Source organism: Tursiops truncatus, chromosome 16, assembly GCF_011762595.2.
Source record: "Tursiops truncatus isolate mTurTru1 chromosome 16, mTurTru1.mat.Y, whole genome shotgun sequence".
Taxonomy (NCBI): domain Eukaryota; kingdom Metazoa; phylum Chordata; class Mammalia; order Artiodactyla; family Delphinidae; genus Tursiops; species Tursiops truncatus.
The window spans coordinates 7401797-7428392 of record NC_047049.1 but is presented as its reverse complement, the minus strand read 5'-3'; the positions used below and the strand labels follow the sequence as shown (position 1 = coordinate 7428392).

Here is a 26596-nt window from a genome sequence, read left to right as displayed (position 1 = left end):
GGCGTGCGGGCTTCAGTAATTGTGGCACACGGGCTCAGTAGTTGTGGCTCGCAGGATCTAGAGCGTAGGCTCAGTAGTTGTGGCTCGCGGGATCTAGAGCGTAGGCTCAGTAGTTGTGGCGCACGGGCTTAGTTGCTCCGCAGCATGTGGGATCTTCCCAAACCAGGGCTCGAACCCGTGTCCCCTGCATTGGCAGGCAGATTCTTAACCACTGTGACACCAGGGAAGCCCTAGGCTGTTTAAGTTTTTAAAAGAGAAGTTTTTATAAATGTCTGCACAGAACATCCGTATGGGTGGGTTCTTGCTCCTCAGGACCCGCCGTGACGATAGCTCGCAGGGGCTAAGTCTGCCTTCCGGGGGCGGGGGTGGGGGAGACACACTGAGGCCTGCCGGGCGGGGCATCGGGGGGCAGCCCCCACCCAGGGCCCAGCCCACAGCTTGCGTTGTTCTCTGGGAGCCGAGGATGCAGGAGCAAAGGTTAGGGAAAGCCAGACGTCGCTTTCTGGAGCAGCTGTGGTACCAGCAGGGCGGTTATTTATGAGACGGCGGAGCGCGCACACATCAAGGCTTCCCCCAGCAGCGCAGCTGGTGAGGGCTCTGAAATGATCTTGTGGTGCCCCCTCTGCTGAACCACTGGAGAGAAAACGGGGCGTCACCCGCAAGGACCCAGGCTTCTCCCGAGCCTCATACAGACCCGGGCAAAACCTCGTCCCTGCGCTGCTGGGTTTCTGCACAGCCTCCGGGACGCTGTGTGCAGGAGTGTCTGTCCGGCCTTAACCGGGGCCACTCCCCGCGGGCGGTCGGATGGGTGGGTTGTGTGTGGTGGCGCCTTCCCCCGCCTGAGGAAGCGGCCCGGAGCTTAAAGACGGCGCCTCTGTGGCAGTGGCCAGGCTTGTTCAGAGCATGCATTGCAGGTCCTAATTTTTTATCTGTTGCAAAAGCTGCCAACTGCTGGATCGAGCTGGGCCCACCCTTCTGGCTCCTAAGCCACCTCCAAAGACAAAGGCCAGTCAGCAAAAATTAAAGTTCAGCTTCAAAATGGTGACGTGGGCTCAAGCCACAGCGTCACCATCCCGTGGGCCCACGCAGGACGGCAGACGAGAGAAGGTGTGGGCAGTAGCCAGGTGGGCTCAGCATGTCCCCTTTGTCTAGGGTCAAAGGAGCTGGACCGCTAAGGCACACGAGACCCCCTCCAAGGAAGGCCACGGTGCTGGGGGGCGCACCCCTCTAACGTTAATCACCAGTTAGGGATTGGCCCCTGTAATTTTCGTCCACTGGTACTTCCTTCCTGTGTTAATAGCACAGAACGATGCCTTTTCCTCTCCATCCCGACAGACCCGTTGGCTCTCCCGCATCTGTGGGGTCAGATCTATGGGGTTCCCCATAGACCTTGGCCGGTGGCTGCAGAGCTGAGGTCAGGCTCTCGGTTCAGACCCGGGGGTCCCTGGTGCCACAGCCTCTCTGATCTGCAGGCCCCCTGCATGCACTGGCTCTCCAGCCCCTGGGCTCGGCTTTGAATGAATTCATTATTCCCAAGCCTGACGCGGCGTGCTGGGCCGCCAGTTTCTCCAGGCTGGCAGTGCTCGGAAGCTGGCCACTGCCAAATCCAGTTGTTTGACTTAAAGTTTCAAGGCCAAGTTCTTTCAGGAAAGTTCTCTCCATGCCCACCCCGCCCCCCTTAGAAAAATAGATGTGCAATTGACTGGCTGTGCAGGTTTTTAATCCATCATTCTTTCCAAAGAACAGCGCGAACAGCTCTTTCGTTCACACACATAACACTCCCTCTCCGTCTCTGTCTGTCTCTCTGTCTGTCTCTCTCCTCCCAAATGCACATGAGATGGAACTGGGAGAGTATGGACTCTGAGCATTTCGGGATGGGAGCTGCAGAGTAAGTGCTAGCTGTGGTCTATGTGAAAGAAAGAGCCCTTGGCTGCCAGGAAATGGAGGTACTCATGGGTGGCCATGGGGAAATGCTGGAACCTTCCATGCGGGCTTTGCTGCAGCTGGATGTGCCTGTTGGCATTCCTCTTAATGCCTGTGATGTCTTAAAAACCTGACCTAGTTAATAATCCATCTATATATTTATACTCCCGCCTCTTCCCCACGGTGGGAGGGATGGCGCCCTGCAGGCTCTGGACTTGGCCTTGCCTTTCCTGGTGGCGAGGGCACACACAGTCAGAGGGGTCTTTCTTGTGCTCCGAGGGCACCATCAGAGCCAAGAGAACTTTTCCTGGCCCAGAATTCTGAGTCAAGGTGTGACGTGGGCCTTGGGAAAGGCGAGCATCTCCAGGCCTTCCTCAAGACAGCCACTCCCACCCCTTTGCCACTGTGCTGAGACTGGGAGCTGTAGGAGGGCCGGGTAGTATCCGTCCCATCTGCCCAGGGGGCCTGTCCCACGGGTTGCACCCAGTGACTCAGCTGGAAAGGGAGACAGAGTGGGTCCATGGCCCAGCACTGCCACTCACCTGCTCTGGGACCAAGGGGTTCACAGCCCCTTTCTGAGCCTGCTTCCTCATCCATAGATCAAAGGCCATAATCCTGCACAAATTGAGGGGCAGAGTGGGCTCGTGGTATTGGCTGTGCCCTGTAACGTCCAAGAAGGCCCTGTGGTTTTTAGCAAACACTGTCGCCCACCTCTTTGCAGAAAACGGGATTCCCTGTCCCAGATAGAAAAGATCTCTCCTGTCCTGAGGCCCAAGATCACTGTTCTTTTGCGAAGTTTCCAGCTGACCTGAGCGTGAGGCCTTCCTGTCTCCACGGCCCCCTGCGTGGGGACACAGCAGCCGCTAAAGGAGGATGCGGCGCTTGCAGAATACAAGGCCTCCAAAGGGAGGTCGAGGTGGGTGTTGTGTTCAGTGCTATTTAGGGGTCTGGACTTGTTAATTAAAGGGGAGGCAGGGCAGGAAGGACGGCCTGCCTGCCAGCAAGCATCCGGTTAGTGTCCTGGTGTACAAATGTGTCCTGAGTGTCCAGCCGGGGCAGCGGCTTACAGGGAGGAAAGAGTGTGCACGGGGAAGGTCCATGCAGGATTGTGGAAGGAGATGAATTTGGCCACCACCAGGTGATCAGGGCCATTTAGGCCACCACAGCACCAGGTGGAGACTCCTGACAGTGGGGCAGAGCTGGGGGGCCTCATTCATGGACCCAGGGCCCGGGTCACAGGGTGGGGTCCGTCCCACCCCTGGTGGAAGATGGGAGGAGGCAGGGCTCCTGGCTCCCACTCTGCTGCCCCCAGGGCCCTCCCGGGAGCCGGGGCTCCAGGCAGCGCAGACGGAGAATGTCAGGTCTAGCAGAGTCTGGGGTGGAAACAGGCCCAGAGTGGGAAGCAGACTTGCCCAGAACAACATGGCCCGTGGCTGGCATTGTGCTGCCTCCCTCGTTTTACAGGGGTGGAAACTAAGGCAGCATTTGTGCGGGCTGCTTTCTTCCTGCTGGGCAGCCCCCAAGTGGTCTGCATGTGGCAGCAAGGTGGTCCTCACTGCCCATTAGAGTCACATGGGGAGATTAGACCAGCCAACCCCTGGGCCAGCCCCAGACCAACTAAGGGAAATCTCTGGGCAGGGGGGTGGGTTCAGGCATCAGCATCCCTAATTGATCTTTTCAAAGACTAGCCCTTTGTTTCGGTGATTTTTCTCTGTTGTTTTTCTGTCTTCGATTTCATTGTTTTCTGCTCTGATCTTTATTATTTCCTTCCTGGGTTTGTTTGGCTCTTCTTTTTCTGATTTCTTAAGGTGGGAGCTTAGATGATGGAGTTGAGAACTTTCCTCCTATGTAAGCATTTTTTAAAAAACTTAATTAATTAATTTATTTTTGGCTGAGTTGGGTCTCCGTTGCTGTGCGCGGGCTTCTCATTGCGGTGGCTTCTCTTGTTGCGGAGCACGGGCTCCAGGCGCGTGGGCTTCAGTAGTTCTGGTGCATGGGCTCAGTAGTTGTGACTCGCAGGCTCTAGAGCGCAGGCTCGGTAGTTGTGGCGCATGGGCTTAGTTACTGCGCGGCATGTGGGATCTTCGCGGATGAGGGCTCGAACCCACGTCCCCTGCATTGGCAGGCGAATTCTTAATCACTGCGCCACCAGGGAAGTCCCCTACGTAAGTGTTTTTAGTGCTATGAATTTCCCTCTGGTTCCTGCTCTAGCTGCATCCCACAGCTTTGATACCACACACGAGTCATTGTTCTAAGCTCCCCAGGTGATTCCGATAAGCAGCTGGATCTGAGAACCAGCATTCTCATCTCCTGTCTGATCGTGGGCCTCTGGAAATGGAGCTGACAGCACTTCCCAGTCTACTCCCTAGCGTTCTGAGGAAGAAGTTAGGCTTTTCCTGCTGAAGAACCTTGTTTAGGGGTAACTTAAGACACCTTCCTCCGCCTTGTAATGCACACTGGAAAAGTTAATTCTTAAGTTTGTATGGCAATAAGCAAGTAATTAGTCAGGAAACCAGGGGGAGGTGGGAAGGAGGGGGAAGGGGGCAGGAGGGAGAGGGGCCCTATCAGATGTTAAGTATAGTGTAAAGCCTCAGTCCCTGGAACTGTATAGTCCTGACACACACCTGGGCTGAGGGACCAGTGAGGGACGGTGTTCCTGCAGTGCCAGGCCCTGTGCCCAGAATCGGGTGCCCAGGAAGGAATAGCATTTCAGACGGCACCTGGGGCCCTACTTTCCACGGGATCTTCAACCTACACAGCTTCCTTCTACCCATCGCCAGACCAGCCTGCCCATTCTCCAGTCCTGCAACCTGAGCCCTTCAAATACACCGAGCCTAGGGCTCAAGTCCCAAAGGCCACTGGAGGGGAGCCAAGGCTGAGCGGCTTGAGAGAGCAGATGAGTCACTGGGGCTTCCCCGAACTTGGGGAATGTCCTGACCCCTGAATCCCGAGCCTAAACCACTGTCATCAGCCAGGTTCCTGCCTCTGCTCCTGCTTCCCCATCTGTAAAGAAGACAGCGCCCCCCTGAGGATCACTGAGCAAATGCATCTGAGGGTTGCTGCCACCATCCCACCCGCAGCCAGATGGGAGCTGCTTCCAGGGCTTTCTGGAGGCCAGAGGGCCAGACTGTTCAGGGCTGGTGTATGGCTTCCCAGTGAGTCGTGGGGCAGGACCAGGGTCTGAGGAAAATCAGAGCAGTGTTGAGTGAATGTCCTGGAGGAGCAGCTGGTCCTCCTGGGCTGGAGACGAAACCGAAGAAAACAAGGTTCCGTCTAGGAATCGTCCAGGGCGCGGCGGCCCGCCAGGAGCCAGGGCAGCTTGGACGGGGTCCCTGCACACACAATCGGCCCAGTGTGGGGCACGCCGCCGGGATGAATGGCCCCTCACTGGGCGGCTTTGACCATTTACGAGGTGCTGTCTGGGCTGTGATGAATGAGGTGGCATCCGTCAGCTTTTCGGGGAACCCAGCCGGGGTGGAAGGTGCCAAGTAAATACGGGGGAGGGGCGCTGGTCTCCCCGCTGGTTCTCTCCAGGCCCTCCGGACCGTGCCTCAGTTTCCCCGTCTGCGCCTACTCCCCGATGCCCGGCCCTGTGTTGTAAGTGCAGGTGGTGAGAGTCCTGGCAAGAAGGGAGCCCAGGAACGCCCTCTGCGCGGGCCTGTGCCCGGCAGGTGGCCGGCTCAGCTCTGGAAGGACAGACTCGTCCCATCTCTGTGCAGCCTCCCTGGGCTGCCTCGGGCCAGCATCTGCCCTCCCTGGGCCTCAGTTTTCTCACCTGAGAAATGAGGGGTTGTACCCTAAAGTCCCTCCAGCTCCTGGGTTTGGGGGCTCGTTTACCGTGTTTGGGGCTTGTTCCAGCCGGTGGGTACAGGGAAGATGCCAGCATTGGAGTCCCAGCCCCACCATGTGCTGGCCAGGTGGCCCGAAGCAAACCGCCACTCCTGTGTCCCCCTCTCCAGGGGCTGAGATGCGAAGCCTTGTCCAGGTGGACCTGAAGGAGGTACCACCAGGGACGTGCTGGGTGGACCCCCAGTGTTCTCTGTCCCTCGCGGGTAATGGCTCCAGGCCTACCTGGCACTGTGGGTAGGTGGGCAGAGGGGACGGGGTGAAGGCCAGCCCTGGGTGGTCTCCAGGTGGCATTCGTTGGATGTGGCAGGTACCACCGGCCCCAAGGTTACCTCGGCTCACCTGGGGGTGCTCTGTAATTAACGGATGCGCTCTGCAGAGCAGATGGCATTTGCCATGCCCGGCTGGGTCTCTGGCCCCAAGGTCTGGGCTGGCCTGGACTGTCCCTCCCACGGCTGGTGAGCTGCGGGACCAAGGTGGGACCGCTGCGCCTCTTGTTTATCTGGCTGGGCTGGAGCATAACCTTGACTTTCCAGCCTCCTTAATACCTCCGGTGACGTGGTGGCAAACCAAAACTAGAAACTTTGCTTCTTTTATTGTGTACATTATTAAGACAGCTTTACTGCCGCCTCCAAGGGAACTTGGAGGAACGGTCTTACCCATTATCCCACCTCGCTTAGACCGCTGTTTATCTCCTCTGGGTTCCTGCCAGCCCCCTTCTGTAGCCGTGGTCATGTGCATGTATAACTCTTGTCTCCCCCTGGTCATTGTTCATAGCCGCATCTTATTTTATGGAGCAGATAAACCATACTCCCCTATGGTTGGACTGGTTTGGACTGGTTCCTTTGCTGTCGTGAGCATCTCTATTGTACCTATAGCTTTTAGCTTTTGTCCTTCAGCTCACTTTTGTTGAAAACCTTGCACATGCCAGGCTCTGGATGAGGTCTCTTTAGAATGAAGTCTTTAGGACAGATTTCCAGGAATGGGGCTGAAGAACTTGATTCTTTTAATGGATCCTAACATCTGCAGCCGCTTTACCCTCCAACCGAGTGTTTGCATCCCTGGGGAGGAGGACAGCAGGGTGTGTCTGCGCCCCAGGCATGGTACATCCTGGCAAACGGAGAGGCCGCACGGCTGCTGCAGAGTCACGTGCAGGGGTCGGGAAGGCTTCCCAGAGGCAGGGGTGCTGCCGATGAGACCCCCCGCCGTGGGGGGACAGTCCTCGTGAACAGGTGCGTCAGTCTCAGGGAGCAGCCCCTGGGAAGCCTTCCTGATGCCCACTTGGGACGATTTGGCCCTTTCTGTACTGCCGGCCTCTGGTCTGTGATAGCCATCAGCACTGTCACTTCATCACCAGCCCGACCAGTGCACACTGTCCTGTTCATTTCTCACGGGGACAAGAGGAAGTCACCTGCTCCAGCGGGATTTGCACCCCAGCTGCACCAGCCCAGGGCCCCTGTGCCAAGTGCTCCCTCCAGGCCCGCCCCACTGTGGCCCCTGCTGACCCCCGAGGGGCCGGGAGGGTCTCTTTCCCTCCCTTTGCACGGGAGGAGCCCACGGTCTGAGCTCAGTTGCATGTGGGGACCAGGCAGAGGTGCCAGGGGGCAGCTGACACCAGGAGCAGGTCCTGAGTGATCTGGCTGCGGGTCCTTTTTCTGCAGGGGCCCCGGGGGGGCTGAGTGAAGGAGGGGGGCGCCTAGCAGGCTGTCAGGGAGGGAGTGACTGCCACCCCACCCTGCAGGCGCCCTCTGAGACCTGTGATGTGCAGGACTGGAACTGAGCAGTAAAATCCCTCTGTGGGGCTCGTTAAACACAGGCTCTAAGACTTCACTTGGTTCCTGGGACCTTTGCCGCTGCCTGCGCTGCACTGGCCCACCCATCCCCGCCCCCATCCCTACCCCGCATACCATCTGTCTTGGGTCAGCGTCCGCCTAGGTCTCCTGCTGGCCCCTGAGGTGGGAACGTCTACCCCCAGATGGGAGGAGGGAGCAGGAGAGCCAGGAAGGTCAGCTGAAGCCCCCGGGTTTATGAGTGGAGAATCTGAAGTCCAAAGAGGAGAGGGGACTTCTCTGAACTTGGCCTGTCCAGGCGGGAGCTTGGGAGCAAGTGGGAGCTAGTTTAGGAAAACCTCGGCTGAATAAGCCAGCGACCCACTGAGCCAGACCTTAGGTAGTCGGGGCAGTGGGTCAAGCCAGTCCTGGAGCCACACAATAGCTGCCTTGGGGTGAGAGGGCCCGAGGTCTGCTCGTAAGGGAAGAACACCTTCTGAGCTTCTGAGACCCCCTGCCGGGTCCTCGCCATGCATGAGCCATGCATACCCTCACATGGGCAGGGGCAAGGCCCTCCTGGTCTGTGCTGCTGGGAAGGTTGTCCCTCATGAACAGTCATCTGCTTCTCTGTAACCTACAGAGTTTCCCTCTTTGCTTTGGCTGCCAGGGAACTCAAAGCTGCGTTTTTGTTGTCGTCGTTGTTCAAACTCCTGGGCCTCTGGCACTGTCCTAAACGTCACTGTGTGCTTTTCTAGGCTACCTGGGCCATTAAAAAAGCCCAACTCTTTTTCATCCATGTCGTTCTACGTTGCAGGAGCCTGGTCTTTTTCGTTGGTGTGTGTTGTTTCATTGTATGACTGGATCACAGTTATTGTTCACTCTGCTATTGATGGACACTTGCGTTGTTTCTTGTTCAGGGTCACTATGAACAGAGCTGGTGGAACGTTCCTGTCCACGTCTCTTGGTGGACATGGTCTCGCTTCTCTCAGACACATACCAGGGTGGAATCCCTGGGTCACGCGTGTTCATGTGCTTAGCATTAGGAGATGCTGTATCTACCAAACGTTTTCTGGAACGCTGCACCCTCTCACACGCCCCCGCCACCCTGTGGTGAGAGTTCCCGTTGCTCATGTCCTGCCAGCCCTCGGTGCTGTACCTCTGGCCGTGCGGGTTGGGGTGCGGGGTGTACTGCTCGGAACTTGCGTATCCCCAGTGGCTCTTGATACTGAGCACCTTTGAGCTCCCTGTGGCCACGGGACCTCCTGGTTTGTGAAGTGCCGATTTTGACCCTTCTTAAGTGGCACATGCGTAGCAAAGTAGGTAAAGGCTGGTAGACCAGAAGTCCCCCGTGAGCCCCCGGGAAGCCATGGAGCTGATGAAACTGCACTTTGGAGCTCAGGCTGCACGTTCCATGGGATGAGAGCTCCACACGCTGGTTCCCAAACATACCAGGAGGCGCGGCCTGGCCCATCGCCTTAGGAGACGTCCCTCCCGAGATGACAGAGGTTCTGGGTGCGAGCCCTGCTCTGCCATGAGCTCTGGGCAAGTTCCTCACCCGTCCTGAGCCTTGGTTTCTTCACCTATCGGGGGGGGCGGTATATGGGTGCCACCTCCCAGGACAGCTTGGGCGGTACCAGCATGGTGCCCCACGTATAGGAACCCCCGTCGTCCACAAGCTCCCCCGGCCTGGACACCCAGGTCTGCGCCTGGTGGAGATGACACCGGGCCTCCAGTGAGTGGGACGGTCCAACCCCCCATCCCCAGGACTGGGAGGGGCACCACCTCTCCATGCCCTCCCTCTCTCCTGGGCCACCTCGTGAGAACCAGAGCTTGGGTGTGCAGGCCAGGGCTGGCTGCGCTAACCACGGGGTCTCCCTGACCTGGTCTAGCCTCCAGAGGAGGGGGATGTGGGGCATTTGCAGAGGAGGCGGGGGAGAGTGCCCCGCCCTGTGCCCCTGTGGGCCCGGGTCGGGGTGCAGGTGGACCTCTCGGGGGATTTGGCTGTTGGAGAGCACATCGAAAGGGTCTGAGCCAGCTTGTTTTAATCTAAACACACACCAGGTGTTCAACATGTTTTTATCAAAATATTCTGAACAGCTGTCAGGGGCTCCTCTGCTGCGAGGCCAGATGCCCAGCCCCCAGCAGGCCCGTCCCTCTGCCTAAGTGAGCTTTTTAGGTGGACCCCTGCCCGCCGCCTGCTAGCCCAGCCCTCTGGCTCCCGGTGGGGTTTGGACAGTGCTTCCGGCAGGTTGGGAAGGCAGACAGGCCTGCCAGCCCTGCTCTGTGACCCCGGGCAGGCCACTTACCCTCTCTGAACCTCTGTTTTGTCGGCTGTAAGTTGGGGGCAGTGGCACCTATCTCCTGGGCTGCTGCACAAACCAAAGCAGCTATAGCATGTATGTTCCCTCACCAGGCCCCCGAGGGAGGGGCGCTCAGTGACTGCCACTGTTATGAATAATATCGTGAATAGAGCAGCCCGTCAGCTTGGAGAAGCGGGCCGTAAGGGCAGGCTTGGGGGCACAGCTGGATCAGCGTCCCCCAGAGGCTGCCCCTTCCCTCTCAGAGGAGTCCAGAGCCCCTGGGCCCAGCCATGCGGCGTCTCTGCAGGTCTCGCATCACCCGCTGCCCGGCTCGCCCCTCCCCCCGCCGAGCAGGCGCACAGCACTTGTCCCGGGCGGCCTGGCTGTCCCGTGGGGAAGGCCTCCCTGAGATTCGTGGTCCTCAGGACCTTCTCTGCAGGTGGTACGCGCTCTCCGGACACCGAGCCCGAGGTGAGCTTCCCATGCACAGATGAGGCCCTGCCCCTCCCCTCTGGCCAGAGCGGCCCATGAGGGCTCTTCATCCAGCCCTGTCCAGCGCCTGCCGCGCATCTGCGGTGGGCCCCACCATGCGTCATCTCCCTGCGTCTCCACCACAGCCCTGGGAGGGGGTCTTTTCAGCCCCACTTACAGACAGGAGACTCAAGTCTCCAAGTGTTTGCTCAACGTCACACAGCAGTCAGGGCCAGCCCAGTCCAAGCCCCTGGTCAGGCATCCCCGCCACGCCCAGCAGCCAGCCCACCGCCCTCCGCAGCGCTCCTTCCCGCGCCCTGGCCCGGGTGTGGGTGTCATCAGGGACCTCTGGGGTCAGGCCCGACATGCCTTCTGGGAACGAGAAAGGGGGAAGAAGGGAGAAACCGCCCTCGCTATTCGACAGCCTGTGGGAGCCACGGGGGTGTGTGATGGCTGACCACTCAGGCCTGACCTGGGGTGCCCTGGGGGTTCCCTGCCTCCCAGGGAGCTACGTCTGCTCCATGGACAGAGCCACCCACTTTGGGGTGCTCTTCCCATGACACTGGAAGGTCCCAACTGGATTCCCAGCGTCCCTGAGGCCATGGGGGTGTTCATTCATTCAGGGGGTAGGATGGGTCCTGGAGACCATGGTGGGGCTGGTTCTTTCTGCGTTGGGCCTTGCTGAGGGGAGTGGGAGTGAGAGAATGTTCCGGGCAGTGGCACGGGCAGCTCGGGGAACATGACAGGACGAACACAAGAGCCGGGGGGTCGTGGGGAGCGGCGAAGGGGGCGGTGCTGGCGGGCTCTGGAGCCAGTTCATGGGCCGTGTTAGGGAGACTGCATTTAGTCTTGGTGACGGTGGGGAACCGCAGGGTGACGGGCACCCTGCCCAGACCCCCTCAGACCCCTTGCGGCTGGTTTTGTGCAGCCCCCAGCTTCCACGCGCTTCTGCTTCCGACACCCGCACCTGCCGCTCTGCTTAGGACGCTGTCCTCGGACGCTGGAACCTGCTTAGCACGAAGACGCAGAGCCCCGCAGGCCTGGGGTGTGGGGAGGAGGCGTGCCTCTTAGGGTTCAGTTACACTGGCCACGGACAGGGCCGGCCCAGGCTGGGTGTTGACATTTTCATGCTTCTAAGTGTCTGGGTTTGGGGGAGAGGGCGTTTTTCATTCTGGTAAGTGGTTCTCCAGAAGGTTCTCTGTGGCCTGGCGCTGCTACCCAGACTGAGCGCTCCGGCTCTTGGGGGCTGGGCAGCGGGGCCTCCCCAGGGAGGTGAGGATCCAGACTGCATGTGCCCCGCAGGCTGGGGCCTGGGCTATAGGCAGGAACAGGATGGTGAGGCCAGGCGGGGGCTTCCAGGCCCCGAGCCTCAGACACCCGCCTTTCTGCCCATTGCCCTTTGGCTATGGGGACGGACTGGCCCCACCCCCGCCTAGATTTCTAGGACAGCTCGGGCATGCCTGGTGATGCCACACAGCTCCCGGGCGGTCAGAAGGAAGGAGGCCACTTGCTCGTCTGCTCAGGCAGTTGGCTGACTGTTCCTGTCCCTGCCAGCTCCCAGCATAAGGCCACCACAGGATGCCCCTGACCTCAGGGGGCTCACAGTCTGGAGGGAGCGTCACACAGGCAACCAGACAACTACAGTAGAGTGTCAGATGCTCCGATGGGGTCGACACAGGTGCCACGGAGCACAGAATGGGCACCTAACCGAGGTGAGGGCTGGGGAAAGGCTTCCTAGAGGAGGTGACTCGTTCCTTGGGAAGTGAGTCCCAGAGAACCAGTGGTCGGTGCAGGGCAGCAAATTCAGAGGCCCGCAGGGGCAGGCAGGAAATGTAGGGGACTGACTGGGCCTGGTCTAAGAATAGGGAGGCAATAGAGAGTGCTGGGAGTGTGGTAAACCAGAAGCCGCTTGCCTCGCTCAGGGGAGCGGCTGCCACACCGCGGCAGCTCAGTTTTGCCTGCGGAATCCCGGCCCATTGTTACTGAACCTTTCAGATTTTCAAAAGAAGCGAAATTTCCAGCTCCTGTTCTTTAAAAACACTATGTGGGCCCAACCACACATGTCCAGGGGCCGCCGGTTTGTGACTCTGGCCTCACTGTGCACAGGACTTGGGCAAAGGCTGAGGTGGGGGCTCCAGCCAGGGCTGGGGGTTCAAGGGACCTCGTTTGTCAGTGTGAGGGAGTTTCTCGAGTCCGCCGACGTGCTGCTGGGCGGCCGTGCGGCACCACCCACGCATCTCTGCGTGTCCCACCTTTGTTCTCGGCACCTCAGGTGCCTGCAGCCGATGGGCAGTGAGAGCCGTGCAGGAAGCAGCTGGTGCGTCCGGTCAGTTCTGGTTAACAAGGTGCCACCAGGCTGAAACACGCCGTAAACAGGCCCGTTTCCTCCCTGCGGGCAGAGGGGCCCCAGGGCGGGTGCCAGGGTCCACGGTGAAATCCCTCCCCGCTGGGCTCAGGCCCCCACTGCCCTCTGCCCGGCTGCTCCCAGCCGGAGCAGGCCTGGCGCTGGGTGCTGGCGACCCCGAGGCCCAGGTAAGGAGTTCTGGCTTCTCCGCCGTTCTGCCCGGGCACGCCCAGCCACGGGAGGCTGTGCAGCTCCAGTGTGGACCGTTTCCTCGTTCATTTCCTCTTTCATTTTCCTCATTGGTTTTTCACAAACACCGCGCTGTCCTCCGGGCGTTAGTCAGAGCTGGCAAACACTTGCAAGGGCCCGCCTCTGGCCTGGAGCTGACCCAAAGGCAAGGTGCACCCCTGCCCGCAGGGCTCTCGGCCTGGCCGGAGGTTGACCAGAACATCAGTGATTCCCAGATGCAGAATATGTCCTGCGTGCCAAGGGAAGAATCCCTAAAATGAGCCCGGATTTAAATCCAGACGCAGAGGATTGAAGTCCCAGCGCTGCCACTTACTGCCTGTGGGACTTTGGGCAAGTTTCTCCCCCTCTTGGGTCTGTGTCATCACCTCTAGAACAGGCCGGTCATGGTGCCCATCATGGGGCGTTGTGCAGGGTACATGCAAAGCCCTCCCTCAGCAGCTGTGGGGGCCAGTGCCCAGTTGTCCCCCTAGTGCTTCTGGTGCAGTGTCTGTGGCTCACCCATCCCCCAAGCCAGGTGAACTCTGCCCGCATCCCAGAGCCTGCCTGCTGGCTGGGTGGGACCTCCAGTCTGCGGCAGGTTCCTTCCCCTGCCTCGGGTTGCACACCAGGGCTCAGAGCCTCTGGGACTGGTCCAGCAGGTGCCTCCTCCTGGTGGGAGAGACTCCTGCTCCTTCCCAGCTGGACGATGGGTCAGCCAGGGTGGGCTTCTGGGCCCTGGGGCGCCACCTGCCTGAAGGAAAGGGGCATCCCAGGACCGCCCAGGCTGCGAGGTGGAACACACAGACGTGGGCCTCCCCTCTCTCTGGGTAGCACCCCTGGCCCACCCCAGGCCCCACGTGCACTTGCAAGGAGAGTGTGTCTCCCAGGTGGGGGCACAGGAACCCTCCCCCATCTTTAGATCCCCCTCCCATCAGAGGCTGGAGGGAGGGGGAGGGGGAGGCAGCCAACCTGCGATGCCCTGTCCCCTCCCCGGCTGATGTCCACTGTTAGTTCCGTGAGGGGCCCGGCTCACCAGGGCACACCTCTTTCTCATTTGCACAAAGACTCTCAGGGGGAGGGGGTGCTCTGGGGGAAGCTTACCTCTCCCCCTTCCCCACCCCTGCCCGTTACAGATGAGCAGACAGGCAGACGGACGGGAGAGGCCCAGGCGCCCGCCAGGAAACGGAGCTCTGGGGCGCGGCCACCTCCCCTGGCAGAGCTCTGACCTCAAGGGGGATCCCAGGCGACAGCAGCGTGTCCCCATCCCCTTTCCAGGCCAGGGAGCCGTGGTCCTCAGAGGGGCCCGAGGCGAGGACTGTCCTAGGCCTGGGTTTTTCTCTCAGGATTTTTCCCCCTCGGTGATTTTAAAGCATCCCAAGAAGTGCGCGTCTGCGTGAGCCGGTTGGGCGGGGGGAGGGCAGGCCTCGCCCATCAGTGGCAGGAGGGGCCCCCGGGCTGCAGGGTCCCCAGGTGGGGCTCGGGGGCTCCAGGCTGGCCTGTACCAGGTGTTGGGCCGAGTCTGGGCCCAGGCACGTGGTCTGAGGGTGGGCGGTGGGAGCCGAGGGTCTGGTGGGTGGGGCTGGGGGACACAGGCCTGAGGCCTGAGCGGGTTTCTGGAGGACAGGGATCTGAGGCTGGAGCTGATGACCGGTCCAGGCAGGACGGCACAGGGCCTGGGTCCTCGCCTCCGGGGTGGCCTCCCTGCAAGCAGGGATGGGCCAGAGTCCCCTCGCGAAGCAGGGCTCGGCGGACCTTGGCAGAATGGGACGTGGCTCCGCGGGGAGCAGGTCCTGCGTAGGTTTCTGCGTCAGCAGCAGGCACAGCGGTTCCCGGAGGTGCCCGGGGTGTCTGCCCCGCCCGCCCTGCTCCGCCTCTGAAATCTGTGGCAGTGAGCACCCTCCTGGCCACCCCACTGCGAGGTGGCACCTGCCAGCAGCCAGCTCAGGCCGGGGATCGCTGGCTACCCCATTGGGTCCCAGCAAGCTGCCGTCTTGACGGTGAGCGTCCTGGGCCAGCAGGTGGACGGCAGGAAGCCCCGTGCCACAGGTCTCATGTTTGGGCCACGGCTGGTGGCAGGAATCCCATAATCAGCCTTCAGAAAAGCGTGGATGAGGGCGGGAGGCGGCAGATCCCAGGCACCCTCCCCCGGGCGTTTGCCGGAGGCCATGCTCTGGCCTGTACCGTCTTAGAAACAAGCACCCTGGCCCTGGCTCTGGGACTCCTGGGGCTCAGATGGAAAGATGCCCTCGGCCCAGCTGAGGTCACCTCCGGCCCCTTGTGAATCCAAGCCCTCTGTCCTTTTCCTCCAACTTCGTCAGCACAGCCCGGAGTTGGCGTCAGTCTCAGTGGCGTCACCCTCCCAGAGCCACGGCCCGGTTCCCTGAATCCACGTGGCCAGCCCGCCCCAGTGCCCGGCCCTCAGCCACCAGGGGTGTGGCCGGCCCTTGGATAACAGTTGGGACAAGGCCGCATGCCCCTCCCTGTGCGGGCAGTGCCGTGGCCTCTGGTCTCAGGAGCCCCTGCCCGGCCCTGCCCTGCCCTGGAGCACACCAGGTGGGGAGCTGGTGGTGGGCGGCGCTGTCTCCTCGAGAACTTCACGGGGAGAGGCTGCACCTCTGTCCCCTCGGTCGGCGGAACCAGGTGGGCACGGAGACGGTCCTTGCTGGGCGTCCAGCTGCCATTTTCCTTGGGCTGGTACAAAGATCGTCCCTGTGAGGCTGTCCAGGCTGACACAGATTGGCCTTGTTCTCTGCCTCTGTCATTCCCTCCTTCCCCCGGCTCAAGGGGCGTGAGGGGGCGGAATAACTAATGACAGGCGGCGCCCTGCTGGGTGGGGCCTTTGTTCATTTACTGGTTGGCAGACACTTCCTGGGTGCCTGTGTGGGCCAGGCCCGTGTGGGTAGCCACTGGTGCAGGAAGCCTGGCCCCTCCCTCTAGGCAGCCCAGGTCAGTTGGTGCCCAGCCAGAATGGTATGAGGGTTTGGCGGGGGCAGGCAAGTTCTGGGTGCTCAGAAAAGAGAGCAGCTCGCCACGGAGCATAGCGTTGGAGATGGGAACAAGTGGGTGAGGCTTTGAAGGATGAATAGGAGTTTGCAGGTGGAGCAGGCCCTAGTGGTCATGCCATTCCAGGACGTAGCGTGGACAGAGGTGTGGGAGAGCGTGGAACGTCTGAAGAGCAGTGGGCCCTGGACACTGGGTGACTGGGAGGACACCCAGTTGGGACGGATTTGTCTGCTCTGCTGAGGAGCTGGGCTGTGACATGGGTGATAGGGAGCCGCAGCAGAGTTTACACAGGGAGAGGTGGGAGCTGTTGACAAGACGGGGAGGATCCACACAGGTCCCCAGGCTCAGACTCGGCCGGAGACACCTGGACACCGCCCACACACAGGAGCCCAGGAGAGCAGAGGCACCTGCTGCCCCTCAGCCATGCAAGCACCCAGGGAACCTGCCTCTGCCTCCAACTTCGGGGAGGGACCTGAGGGCCATGCTCAAATGGATGGCGGGGGCAGGGATCCAGCCTCATGCCCCCTTTTCCAGAAGCTTCCCTGACCCCCGCACATCCCCCCATAAATTCCCTCAGACCCTGCACCTTTTTCTTCCCTTCCCAGCCCTGGTCACGACCGTGTGGGGCTGGACAGTGAGCCCTGGGAGGGCCGAGGGCAGGAGGCCGAGCCTGGCGTCAGCTCGAGGGCTGGCACGTGCAGGCGAGGTGCCAGCTGCTTCATTCTCAGAGTGACCCTGAGAGCCAGGCCATGTGCCCACCTTACAGATGGGGAAAATGAGGCTCAGGGAAGTGAAGAGACAGCTGGCTGGGGACAGAGCAGGGAGCCCACCCTGTGTGGGCCTTGGGCAGGAGAGGCGCAGCCGTGACCCCCATGGGGGCCCCGGCCAAGCCTCAGCTGAGCCTGTGGGTGCAGGGAGTGGGGGCTTCTCCTAAGTCCCAGTGGGGCAGAGGGGCGATCAGGGCACAGCCCGCTCTCTGCTCCCCATCTTTATGTGCCCACTTTCTCCTTTCTGTTTCTGTATCTCGCTTCCTTCCCTCCATCCCTCTCTCTGCTCCTCTCCCTCCGTGTGTCTCTCTGTCCCCTGCTCTCTCCCACCTTCTTTCCTCTGCTGCTCTGTTTTCTCCCCCTCTGTCTGCCTGTCTGACCCTCTCTCTTCCCTCCCTCCCTCCGTCTCTCTTCCTGAGTGTGTGTGTCTCTCTGTGTCCTCTGTCTGCCTGTCTGTCTCTTCCCCGCTCCCGTCTCAGCCCTCCCGGCCCAGCCGTGCCCGCCTCTCCCCTTCCTTCCCCACGCGTGCAGCCCTGTCCTGGCAGGGCCTGCTCAAAGCCAGGGGCGTCTCTTGGCCCCTTTGTCCATTATCCTCTGTTTCTGTTCCCACTGCCAAAGGGCATGTGCTTGCTGGGTTTCTTGGTTCAGCTTCTGTAGTGTGACATCTTTGAGGCCCCATGGGTTGCAGGTCACTGGCCAGCGTGCAGTGGAGGCCTCTCCTGCCCAGTTAGGCCATGCATAGCTGTCTCGGGGGCTTCGAGGGGGGCGGGCCCAGGATGAGTCCCCTCCATGTACCCCGGCTCCCTGAGAGCCACAGCCCACAGCAGTATCACGTAATTAAGACATGAAAGTCCACGATTTCCTCTGTTGGCAAACAGCGGCCGGCTGCTAATGCAATCCTTTCTTTTAATGGATTCTTGAATTTAAATGATGTGTAATTAAACGTAATTAGCCACGTACCCATTCGGCTTGGTACCGTTCGCTGGGGCCGCCTTGAATCTCATTATGAAGCATCTTCTTTTTCTTTTTCTTTTTCTTTTTTTTTTTGCTGTACGCGGGCCTCTCACTGTTGTGGCCTCTCCCGTTGCGGAGCACAGGCTCCGGACGCGCAGGCTCAGCGGCCATGGCTCACGGGCCCAGCTGCTCTGTGGCATGTGGGATCCTCCTGGACCGGGGCACAAACCTGTGTCCCCTGCCTCGGCAGGTGGACTCCCAACCACTGCGCCACCAGGGAAGCCCTATGAAGCATATTTTATGGGCGGATTTTTTCTTCCCTCTTGGGGTGGAGTTCGTTTGACTGGACAGTAAACCTGGCCCAAGGGCCAGTGAAGGTCTGAGGAGGACAGTCCTGGGCCAGCCGCCCAGGGGATGACGGGGATGACGAATCGGGGTTGCGGGGGGGGGGGGGGTTTGCTGGGAGAAGTTCCGGTTCTTTGAGCAGCCACTGGCCTCACTGTCGAGGAGAGAAAAGTCAGGAATCTGATGGGAACTGGTGGGAGGGGGCACAGAGTGGGGACAAGGGGTGTCAGCGCCTGGGAAGGTGCAGCCTGAAGATGTCCCCCTCCCCTGACAACCCCCTCCTGAGTGGTGGCTGGGGCACTGCCCTGTCGGGGAGCCGGGCCTTGGGGCTGCCCTCCAGCCCCAGGGGCAGCTGAGGGAGACCCATAAGGGCGCACCCCGGGCCATGCAGGGCTGCAGCCTCACGCACACAGGCCAGCACGAGGCAAGGCCATGGGCCAGGGGGCCAGGGCGCTGGTACCGCTACTGGGACGTCCCCTAGGGTCCCGGCCTCCCTGCCCCTCCTGCTGGCAGTGCCTGTGGTTACACTCGCCCACCCCACCCCCACCCCCCAAACTCACTGTCCTGCCTGCGCCTCGGGTGCTGATGTGGATCCGCGTGTCCCTCTGTCTGTCGCCCCAGCAGCCTGTGCGCCCAGGGCAGGGCCCAAGGCCGGGTCCTGGCCAGACTCCCTGCCTGACGGCTGACTGCGTCCTCATGGGTTGTGATCACCGTGAACGCCCGCACGAGGCCTGCGGGGCCCCTCCAGCCTCGCGTGTCTCCCGCGCTTCTCCCGGGGTTACCTTCATCTAGAGACAGGGACGCCGCGGCGTGGAGGCGTGCGCGCTCACCCAAGGTCGCCAGGTGGGTGAGGGGTGGAGCCTGTTACGCTCAGGGCACAGATGAGCAAACTGAGGCAGAGAGATGGTTTGCCAGGGGTGGGTTTACTGCCCATTCAGGTGCTCCGTCTCCATTTCTCAGAGGGCGCCTCCTGCCCACCTGCCAGCCCAGCTCGCTGTGCCCTGGGCCAGGCCGGCCCCTCTCAGGTGGAGCCGCCCAGAGAATTATCCCCTCCCCCACCTGCTTCGGAAAGACCCGAGGGAGGGGGCACCCATCAGTCTGTACAGGGGAGGGGTTGTCTGCACACCAGGAAGGCCTGGGTTCCCAAGGAGGAAGACCCTCCCGCAGGAAGGGCTGTCCACAGAGCATCTGGGTGGCCGGGAGGCCGTGAGCGCCCGCCGCGGGGAGGACCGAAAGGAAGGGGCCCACGGAGGGTGGACAGCCGGGACCAGGGCTCCCCAAGCCTTTGTTGCAGAGGCCCAAGAGGCAGCTGGTTGAGGCTCGCAGGCCACCTGTGGTCTCTGTCGCACATTTTCTTCTTTTTACAAAGTTTTAAAAATATGAAAACCATTCTGAGCTCAAGGGTTGTACGAAAACAGGCTGCCGGAGGAATGTGACCCATAGGCCATAGAGAATAGCCGCAGTGATGGGAGATAGACACCTTATATATGTGAGATTGTATGCGACCTTTTTAATTAAATTTTCGAGGTATAACATCTACCTCAAGCGTGTTACATATGCATGTTTATGTGCATAGAAAGTGCACTGAAAATGAAGAATGCATTTTCCGCCATGTGCCACCCCTGTAACCACCACCCAGGTCAAGACCTAGAACACTGCCAGCACCCCCACCCCGTTCCCCCAGGAGGGAACCATCTTCTGGCCTCTGCACGGGAGGCTGGTTGTACCCGTTCCCGAACCTGATACAAACAGGTGGTCTGGTTTGGGGTCTTCGCGCCTGGTTCTCCTGCCCGTCGTGACGTCTGTGGGGGGGGGGGTGGGTAGATGCTGCAGCGTGTGGCGGGTGATTCACCGCGGGTGGTGTCGTCCTGTGCTGCTCTGACGTGTGCACGTGCCACCCTCTGTCCCTCTGTTCTCCCGCTGATGGATATTTGTGCAGTGTCTGCCTTTTTGCTATTGCGACTGAAGCTGCTCGGAACATTCTAGTACGTGTCTTTGGTGAACATGTCGATGCGCTTTTGCTGTGTTGCACACCTAGGAGTGGAACTGTGTGTCACAAGTAGGTCCCCACATGGTTTTCCAGAGTGTGTGCCACATACAACCTTTCGCTATGAACAAGTGAGTGTTTCAGCACTGATGCAGAATAACGTGGGTCTTAATTCCCACGTTCACTGTAGACTGTCTGGATCTGGCAAGAACGAAATAGTGATCCCTTAAAGTACCTCCACTGCCACGAGAGAGCTGCTGATCCTGTGGGTGGTGGTGAGGGTCCCTGTGCACTCGTCCCCTTGTCTTGTCCCCAAGGCTCATGTTTGGGGCCTCACCTCTGGTGGAGTCATGTACCCTCCGCGGCACCTGTCTGTGAGTGTGTCGATCCCTGAGCCGCAGGGTGGCCCCGCTCGAGAAGACCAGAGGAGCGATGCCTGCCGGCCCTGGCATCTGTAGGTGGCCTCTGTGTGGAGTGGGCGCTGCCCACTGTGACCTTCTTGGGGGGGTGGGAGTGCCCAGTGGCAGCGCATGCCCTTGGAGGCTCTGGCGCCCAGAGTACCGCTGGGAATCAGAGGAACCGGGTCAGATGCCCGGCTCTGCTCTCCCTGCGGCATGGCCTCGAGCAAGTCTCTGAACCTCGCTGAGCCCCCATTTCCTCACCTGTCAGAGGGGGGCACCTGCCTCCTCCCCGAGGATGGAAGGAGAAAATGATGGGAGACGTGGGAGGGCCGTGCCTGAGGACTACAGCAGGAAGGGGGACCGTGCAGAGTCAAAGGTGGGCCCTCCTCAGTCATAAGGAGTGTCCGCACTTCCCTCCCCCTACACCCCTGCCCAGGTCCCAGGCCTCAGCAGCCCCTGGGGAGGGGGCCTCTAGGCTCCTGGGCTGTAAAAGAAAAGGTGCCGTTGCCCAGGACAGCATTTTAGGGTCACGTGCTTCATAGATGCCAAACCCTTCAAAGGGGCAACTTGACTTTAATGATGGTGTCAGAGCCAACTTCAACCACTTCCTTCCAGGCCAGGGTGGGGGCTTCCGAGGTGAGGGCCCGGTGCTGGGAGGGTGCCGTGTGCTTTCCCAGGGCGCTTGGGTCAGACCTTGGGGTAGTCGGAGTGGCCCCTAACCCCGCCGAGCTCCAGCCCGCGAGCAGTGGGACGGCCCTTCCTGTCGCCAGGACACCACGCTCCGGTTCACAGCCCTCCAGGCTGCCCCCGGCCCCCGGGATGAGGTCCCAGTTCCTCCCGCAACTGTCAAGACTCTGGGGGACGTGGCCTGGAGCCCAGCGCGAGCCCCTCCTCCCTCCTGTGGCCGGGGCCCCAGCCCCATTGCAGTGCTCCTCCGCCTCCATGTGTCCACCTGGAGCCCTGCTCTGCTTCAGGACCCAGCCCGCAGCCCCCACCATGGAGCACCCACACGGGGTCCCCTGGGTGCTGCACGGACCCCACAGGCACCCACACGCGCCGTGTGGTCTCGCTCCCCTTGTCCTCAGCATCCAGTGGGACCTCAGGGAATCCAGCAGGGCCTGGATGAAGGCTTTGGGAGCTTCTAGCCCCCCAAATCTCAGCCAGAGAGCAGCTTTGCCAGGAGCCTTCCTCTGCTGGGTGGGAGCAGCCTCTGCGGGCGCTGAGCAGATGGTACATGAGCCCCCTGGGGTTTGGGCAGGAAACTCAGAGAAGGACCGAACTCAGGGCCCCGCTCTCAGAGGTGTGATCCTTCTGCTGGCAGCACGGACGGAGCAGGGGCCAGTGGTCACCGCGACGGGGCTCCGAGCAAGCTTCCAACGGGAGGGGCACAGGGAGGAGTCTAGGTGGACGGACAGTCAGGAGGGACGTGTGTGTGCTCTTGAGTTGCGGCGGCCGGGCCTGGGGCGTGGGGAGGTCAGGGACAGCCGTTGGCCAAGACCAGCCTGCCCGATGGGGCACAGAAGGGCCTGCAGGTCTCCCGAGGGCAAGGCCGGGCCCGTGCCAGATGCTGGGAGGCAGTGGCTTCGCAGGGGTCACCTTGGGGTTACTGATCCACTAACCTATGGTCCTGCTCTCTGTAGGCCCAGTGACGAGCACCACCCGGAAATAAAGGCTGATGGGTATGTGGACAACCTGGCGGAGGCTGTGGACCTGCTGCTGCAGCACGCGGACAAGTGACAGGCTTTCTGGGAGGGCCCCTAGCCTCCTGCCGCCCTCTCCTGTGCCCACACCATCCGAGGCACTGCCCCCTGGCCTGGACGGGCAAGCGAGAGGGTGCCAGCCAAGCAGTTCTGGGCTGCCCTGCCCCTGAGCCACCAGCCCCTCCTCCGTCTCCTTCTGCCGACCCCCCTTCCCTCCTCCTCTCCGGGCACACCTCCCAGCCTCCTGGGTGAAGTCTGATCCCCACCTGCTGGCCCAGCCCCTCGCTGTGCTTCCCTAGTGGAAGTCAAGAGGTGGGGCACAGCTGTCGAATCCCCAAACCCATTCTCTCTCCAGTCGGCCAGACCTTTCAATGCGCTACCGAATCGGACTCTGGCGTTTGCCCCCTGCCTCTTTTCAAACAGCCCTTGAGTTTTAGGGAGGCGCCTGGAGAAAGCGGGGACTCCCAAGCAGAGTCCTTGCGGCCAGAGCCGAGCCAGCCTCCCCGGGACTGCCCAGCGGCCCCTGCCCTCACCTGGTGTCAGAGGGACCGCTCAGCACTCCCCACGAACCCCCCAAACAATGCAGCCCGCCATTTCTATCCCAAGTCACCTCTGGAACCCAAATGGAGCGGCTCCCAGGGGCACTTTAAAGACTGCCGTCCTTCGAGCAAGAATTGTAAGCTCTGGAATCCAGGTGGCAGGTGGAGGGTACCTTCTGGAGCCTGAACTCGATAGACTTGAATGTGTCACACCCAGGAAACTAACGGTTAAATCAACTCTCTGCCCTGACCCACGGCGACTCCGGCTCTGACTGCGCGGGGTGGGCGGCAGGGAGGAGGCACCGTCCCTGATCCTGCCCTGGACTTGAGCCCCTGCACGTCAGGGGGCCAGGGCCCTGAGACACCTCGCCTGCCTCAAACCCTTTGTTTAACAGAGGGGGAAACTGAGGCCCCACGGGGACCAGGTGCACAGGGCAAGCGTGGGCCTTCCCTCACGCAGCAGCCCGAGGTGGCGGGCAGTGAGCCGCGGGCTTCCCAGATTCACTCACGGCCCAAGTTTCAGGTTTCAGCATCGATCAGCAGAACAGATAACTTGAATGCTCTGTTTCTCCCCAAATCCATCCAGAACGCACTGACAAATCTCGGGAGACTCCTCGTGAAAGAGGTCGTGAGTCTTCCGTCACGGGATTTCCATTAAACGAAGGCAGGTGCTGATAGAACGCTTCGCCCTGAACCTGAGTCCCCAGCACGGGAGCAGGGCAGGTGGGGGTCTGTGCGGTCCCCAGGCCTTGCCCGCCAGGCCGGCCACCATTAAATCAGGATTAGGAAGAAACGGTGGTAGCTGAGTCTCTTCAGCAAGATGAGGCCACCGGCCAGGCTCGGGTCACTGGCTTGCAGGGGAGGAGGGGCGTTTGGCCTGTTAGCTGGCAGATATGCAGATGGCCTGCCCCTGGACGGAGTCCCCTAATTCCAGCTCGTTAGGTGACCAGCGCAGTGTGGGCAGCAGGCACCAGGGCTCGGAAGGCGACTGTGCGGGGACGGGCCTGCAGCCTTCTGTTGGGTTTGTTCCCTCTTTTCTTTCTTTCCTTTTTCGTGGGCTGCCCTTGCCTGCTGTCCTCAGCAGGGGCTTGCAGGCAGGGCAGTATGGTTCTGGAGGAAGGAGGCTGGGGGGGGTCCCGCTCTCCATGGACAAGTGGAGCCTCCCCTTGCGAGCTGCTGCCCAGGAGTGAGGACGGAGAGGGACTCAGGGGCAGCAGGCGCAGACCCCTGCTTTGGGTGGAGAACACGCTGCCCCCCCGAGCTGTGGGTTCTGTGAAGTGGACACTGTCATCTCCCCATTTTACAGGTAAGGAAACTGAGGTGCAGGGAAACTGACTTGCCTACGGGCTGACGGCTGGCAAGGATAGAGCCGAGGCTCAAATCAAGGTCTGACCCTGCATCCCATGCCCTTTCTAGTCCCTTCCACGATCCCTCCACAGGGGATGACCTGCGGTGGTCCCGGTGGCTGTCTTTCCAGGCGAGGAGCACCTTGGCATCCTCCCAGTGGAGATGAAATGTGCCTCGGGATTGAGGTCCAGCCCTACTCTGGGGACGCCATGTACCCCCGAACCTCAGCTATCCCATCCTTCCCTGAGCCCTGCCGGGGACCAGGCCCGGCCAGGCCAGGGTGCCCCGTCGCCCCACTGGGGATGCTGACCCCTCTCCTGCTGCGGCGCCGGGGGCTGCCCAGAAGTGAGGATGACCTGCCTCACCCCTGGGTCCTTCCAGCTGTCGGGCCCTGGCCTGATGCCCACCCTCCTTCCCCACCCCCAAGCAGGACAGTTCTCGGGCCAGAGATAGACGGAGCCACAGGCCACAGGTAGGGCTGGAGTTCAGAGCTGGCAGTGGCCTGAGGACCTGTCTGTGGTCAGGAGATGCGCCCCAGATCTACCACAGGGCCAGCAGACACTCCAGGCTCTGGGGCCACCCAGCAGAGCTGCTGGAAGGGGGAGGGACGGGTGGGGCAAAGGAGAGGGCAGGACGAGGGCACAAGGGCCTCACCTACCCCCAGATCTCCCAACTCAAGCGTCCACATGGTACCAGCCCTGTGTGAAAACCCGATTCAAACTGGGTTAATCCAGCAGGAGTTTATCATCTACGAGGCTTCCAAATCCAGGCCTGGCTGGATCCGGGTCCCAAGAAAGTCCCAGGCTGACCCTGGGGCAGGGCAATGGCGGCTCCAGCCAAACTCGCACGGGAGAGGAGAGGGGCGTGGCACCAGGAGGGCATCCACACCATCCTCTCGCTGCCCTGCCGGGAGCTGGGAGCCAGGCTGAGGGGTCCGAGTCCTCGCCGGCAGGTGTGTGCCCACCATGGGGCCCAGACAGCTGCGGCGCTTCTCTCCTCCTCAGATCAGGTGAACGAGGTCCCTGCAAAGGCCTGGCCTACCCGCTGGGCCATGCCTGTGCCTCTCGGGGGAGCGGGCGGGCAGCGGCAGGAGGAAGGGGCACAGGGGTGGGGACGCTGGGAGGGACACGCGTGGGCGCCTGCTGGGCGCTCACGGTGCCACCTCCACCCAGCCTGAGTATCCACTAGGTCCCGCCTTCCCGCTCAGAACTGTCCCGCTTTAGATGAGAAACAAACTGGACACTTCGTTATCATCTCATTTTTTCTTAAGTTTTGATTTTTTTAAATAAGATTATAAAAGCAATATGTTACTATAGGAACATGAACAGAAAAGTTTACAAAGGAGTCACACGGGTCACTCAGAGCCTGACCACTGTTAGTATCTGGACGCATTTCCTTTCACCCCTCTTTCCACATGGAGATAAATGTTTTAACACAGTCTGGACTGGACTGTCTGTCTAGTGTGGTACTGGGTTTTTTTTAGTGTTGGTTCTCTCATTTAAGCCCTGAGAGTGTTACAAGCCCTGTCTGCATATGAGGAGGCTGCCTGGAGTCAGCGTATGTCCTGGTGGCCCATGTCAGCTGCAGGCGGTCCACAGCGGGGCCAGGCCCAGAGACCTGCAGCTGGACCCAACGGCAGGGCATTTGAGCTGCTGCCCAGTGAGCCCCAGAGCCTGTGCCCAAGACGGTGTCCTCCCCCTGCCACAGGGGAGGCACCACTGGGTGAGCTGAGCCAGGGAGATAAGGCTCCACCCGGGCCATGGCCCGACAGAAGGGCCGGCGCCAGCCCCAGGTCCAGACCCGAGCACAGCCAGGGTTGTCACCTGAGCGGGGCAGGCAAGGACCTATTAGGGCTGTAGGTCCATCCGGGGCCACTCTGTGGAAGCCTCCCCTGCCAGTCATGGGGGACGCGAGGCTGGGTCCCGGGGCCCCTGGGCTTTGGGGCTGCAAGGCTGCACCTCACACCCCCAGCTTCTACCACAGCAGCCTTGCTTCACCTGCTTCGTAAACTAGACGTTCATGGACCATTTTGTTTGAAGAAGGAACGGCTGCTAAAGAGATAACAATAACAGTCTGGACGGGGTGCTCTTGTGTCTCGTTCCCAGGGGGGCATCCCCTCAGGACCTAACAGATCTCCAGGCAGAACCTCTGCGGTCAGATGATGTGGGCCAACCTTGGGTTATAGAAATGACAGAAGCCTCCCTAAGCCTGTCCTCGAGGCTGCAAACATCCTGGTCTCCTGAGCTTGGTTAGCGAGGGGTCCCTGACTTGGGGGCCAGGCACAGGGACCGTGTGCCCTGGAGCCCACTCTGAGCTGAGCTGTGAGTGCTGGCGACCCCTCGGCCCGAGCAGCACAGATGTGAGCCGTGCTGCCCTCCGAGGAGCGTGGGGTCCCAGCCTCCGCCCCCTCCCTGGTGACCCTGGTGGGCAGGGGGCCCCGCAGGCCCACAGGGCTCCAGGCCAGGCGCCCTGCAGCAGTGCATCCTGGAGCAGCTGCTGCGTGGCCTCGCATGGCAGGCATCTCCAGCCGGAACACACAGGTACGAACCGCCCCGGTGCTGGGGGCCCCCGCGATCACAGCACCCCCAGCGTGGTCGCGCACAGCCTCCTGCACCTGAGCCTCTCGACAGCTCTGAGATGTCCACTCTCCCCGTCTTACAGACCTGACCCTG

General features: G+C 61.0%; 1 protein-coding gene across 3 annotated transcripts in view; it reads left to right on the top strand.

Annotated features, from left to right (window-relative positions):
- LHPP (phospholysine phosphohistidine inorganic pyrophosphate phosphatase) overlaps positions 1 to 26587 on the top strand; it is a 137190-nt gene extending 110603 nt beyond the window's left edge. For all 3 annotated transcript variants that reach the window (XM_073793822.1, XM_033842447.2, XM_033842448.2), the window contains one exon: positions 21979 to 26587. In XM_073793822.1, the coding sequence (XP_073649923.1) occupies positions 21979 to 21987 (9 nt within the window). In that variant the 3' untranslated portion in view covers positions 21988 to 26587. The remainder of the gene's footprint in view (positions 1 to 21978) is intronic.
- The last annotated feature ends 9 nt before the right edge of the window (positions 26588 to 26596 follow it).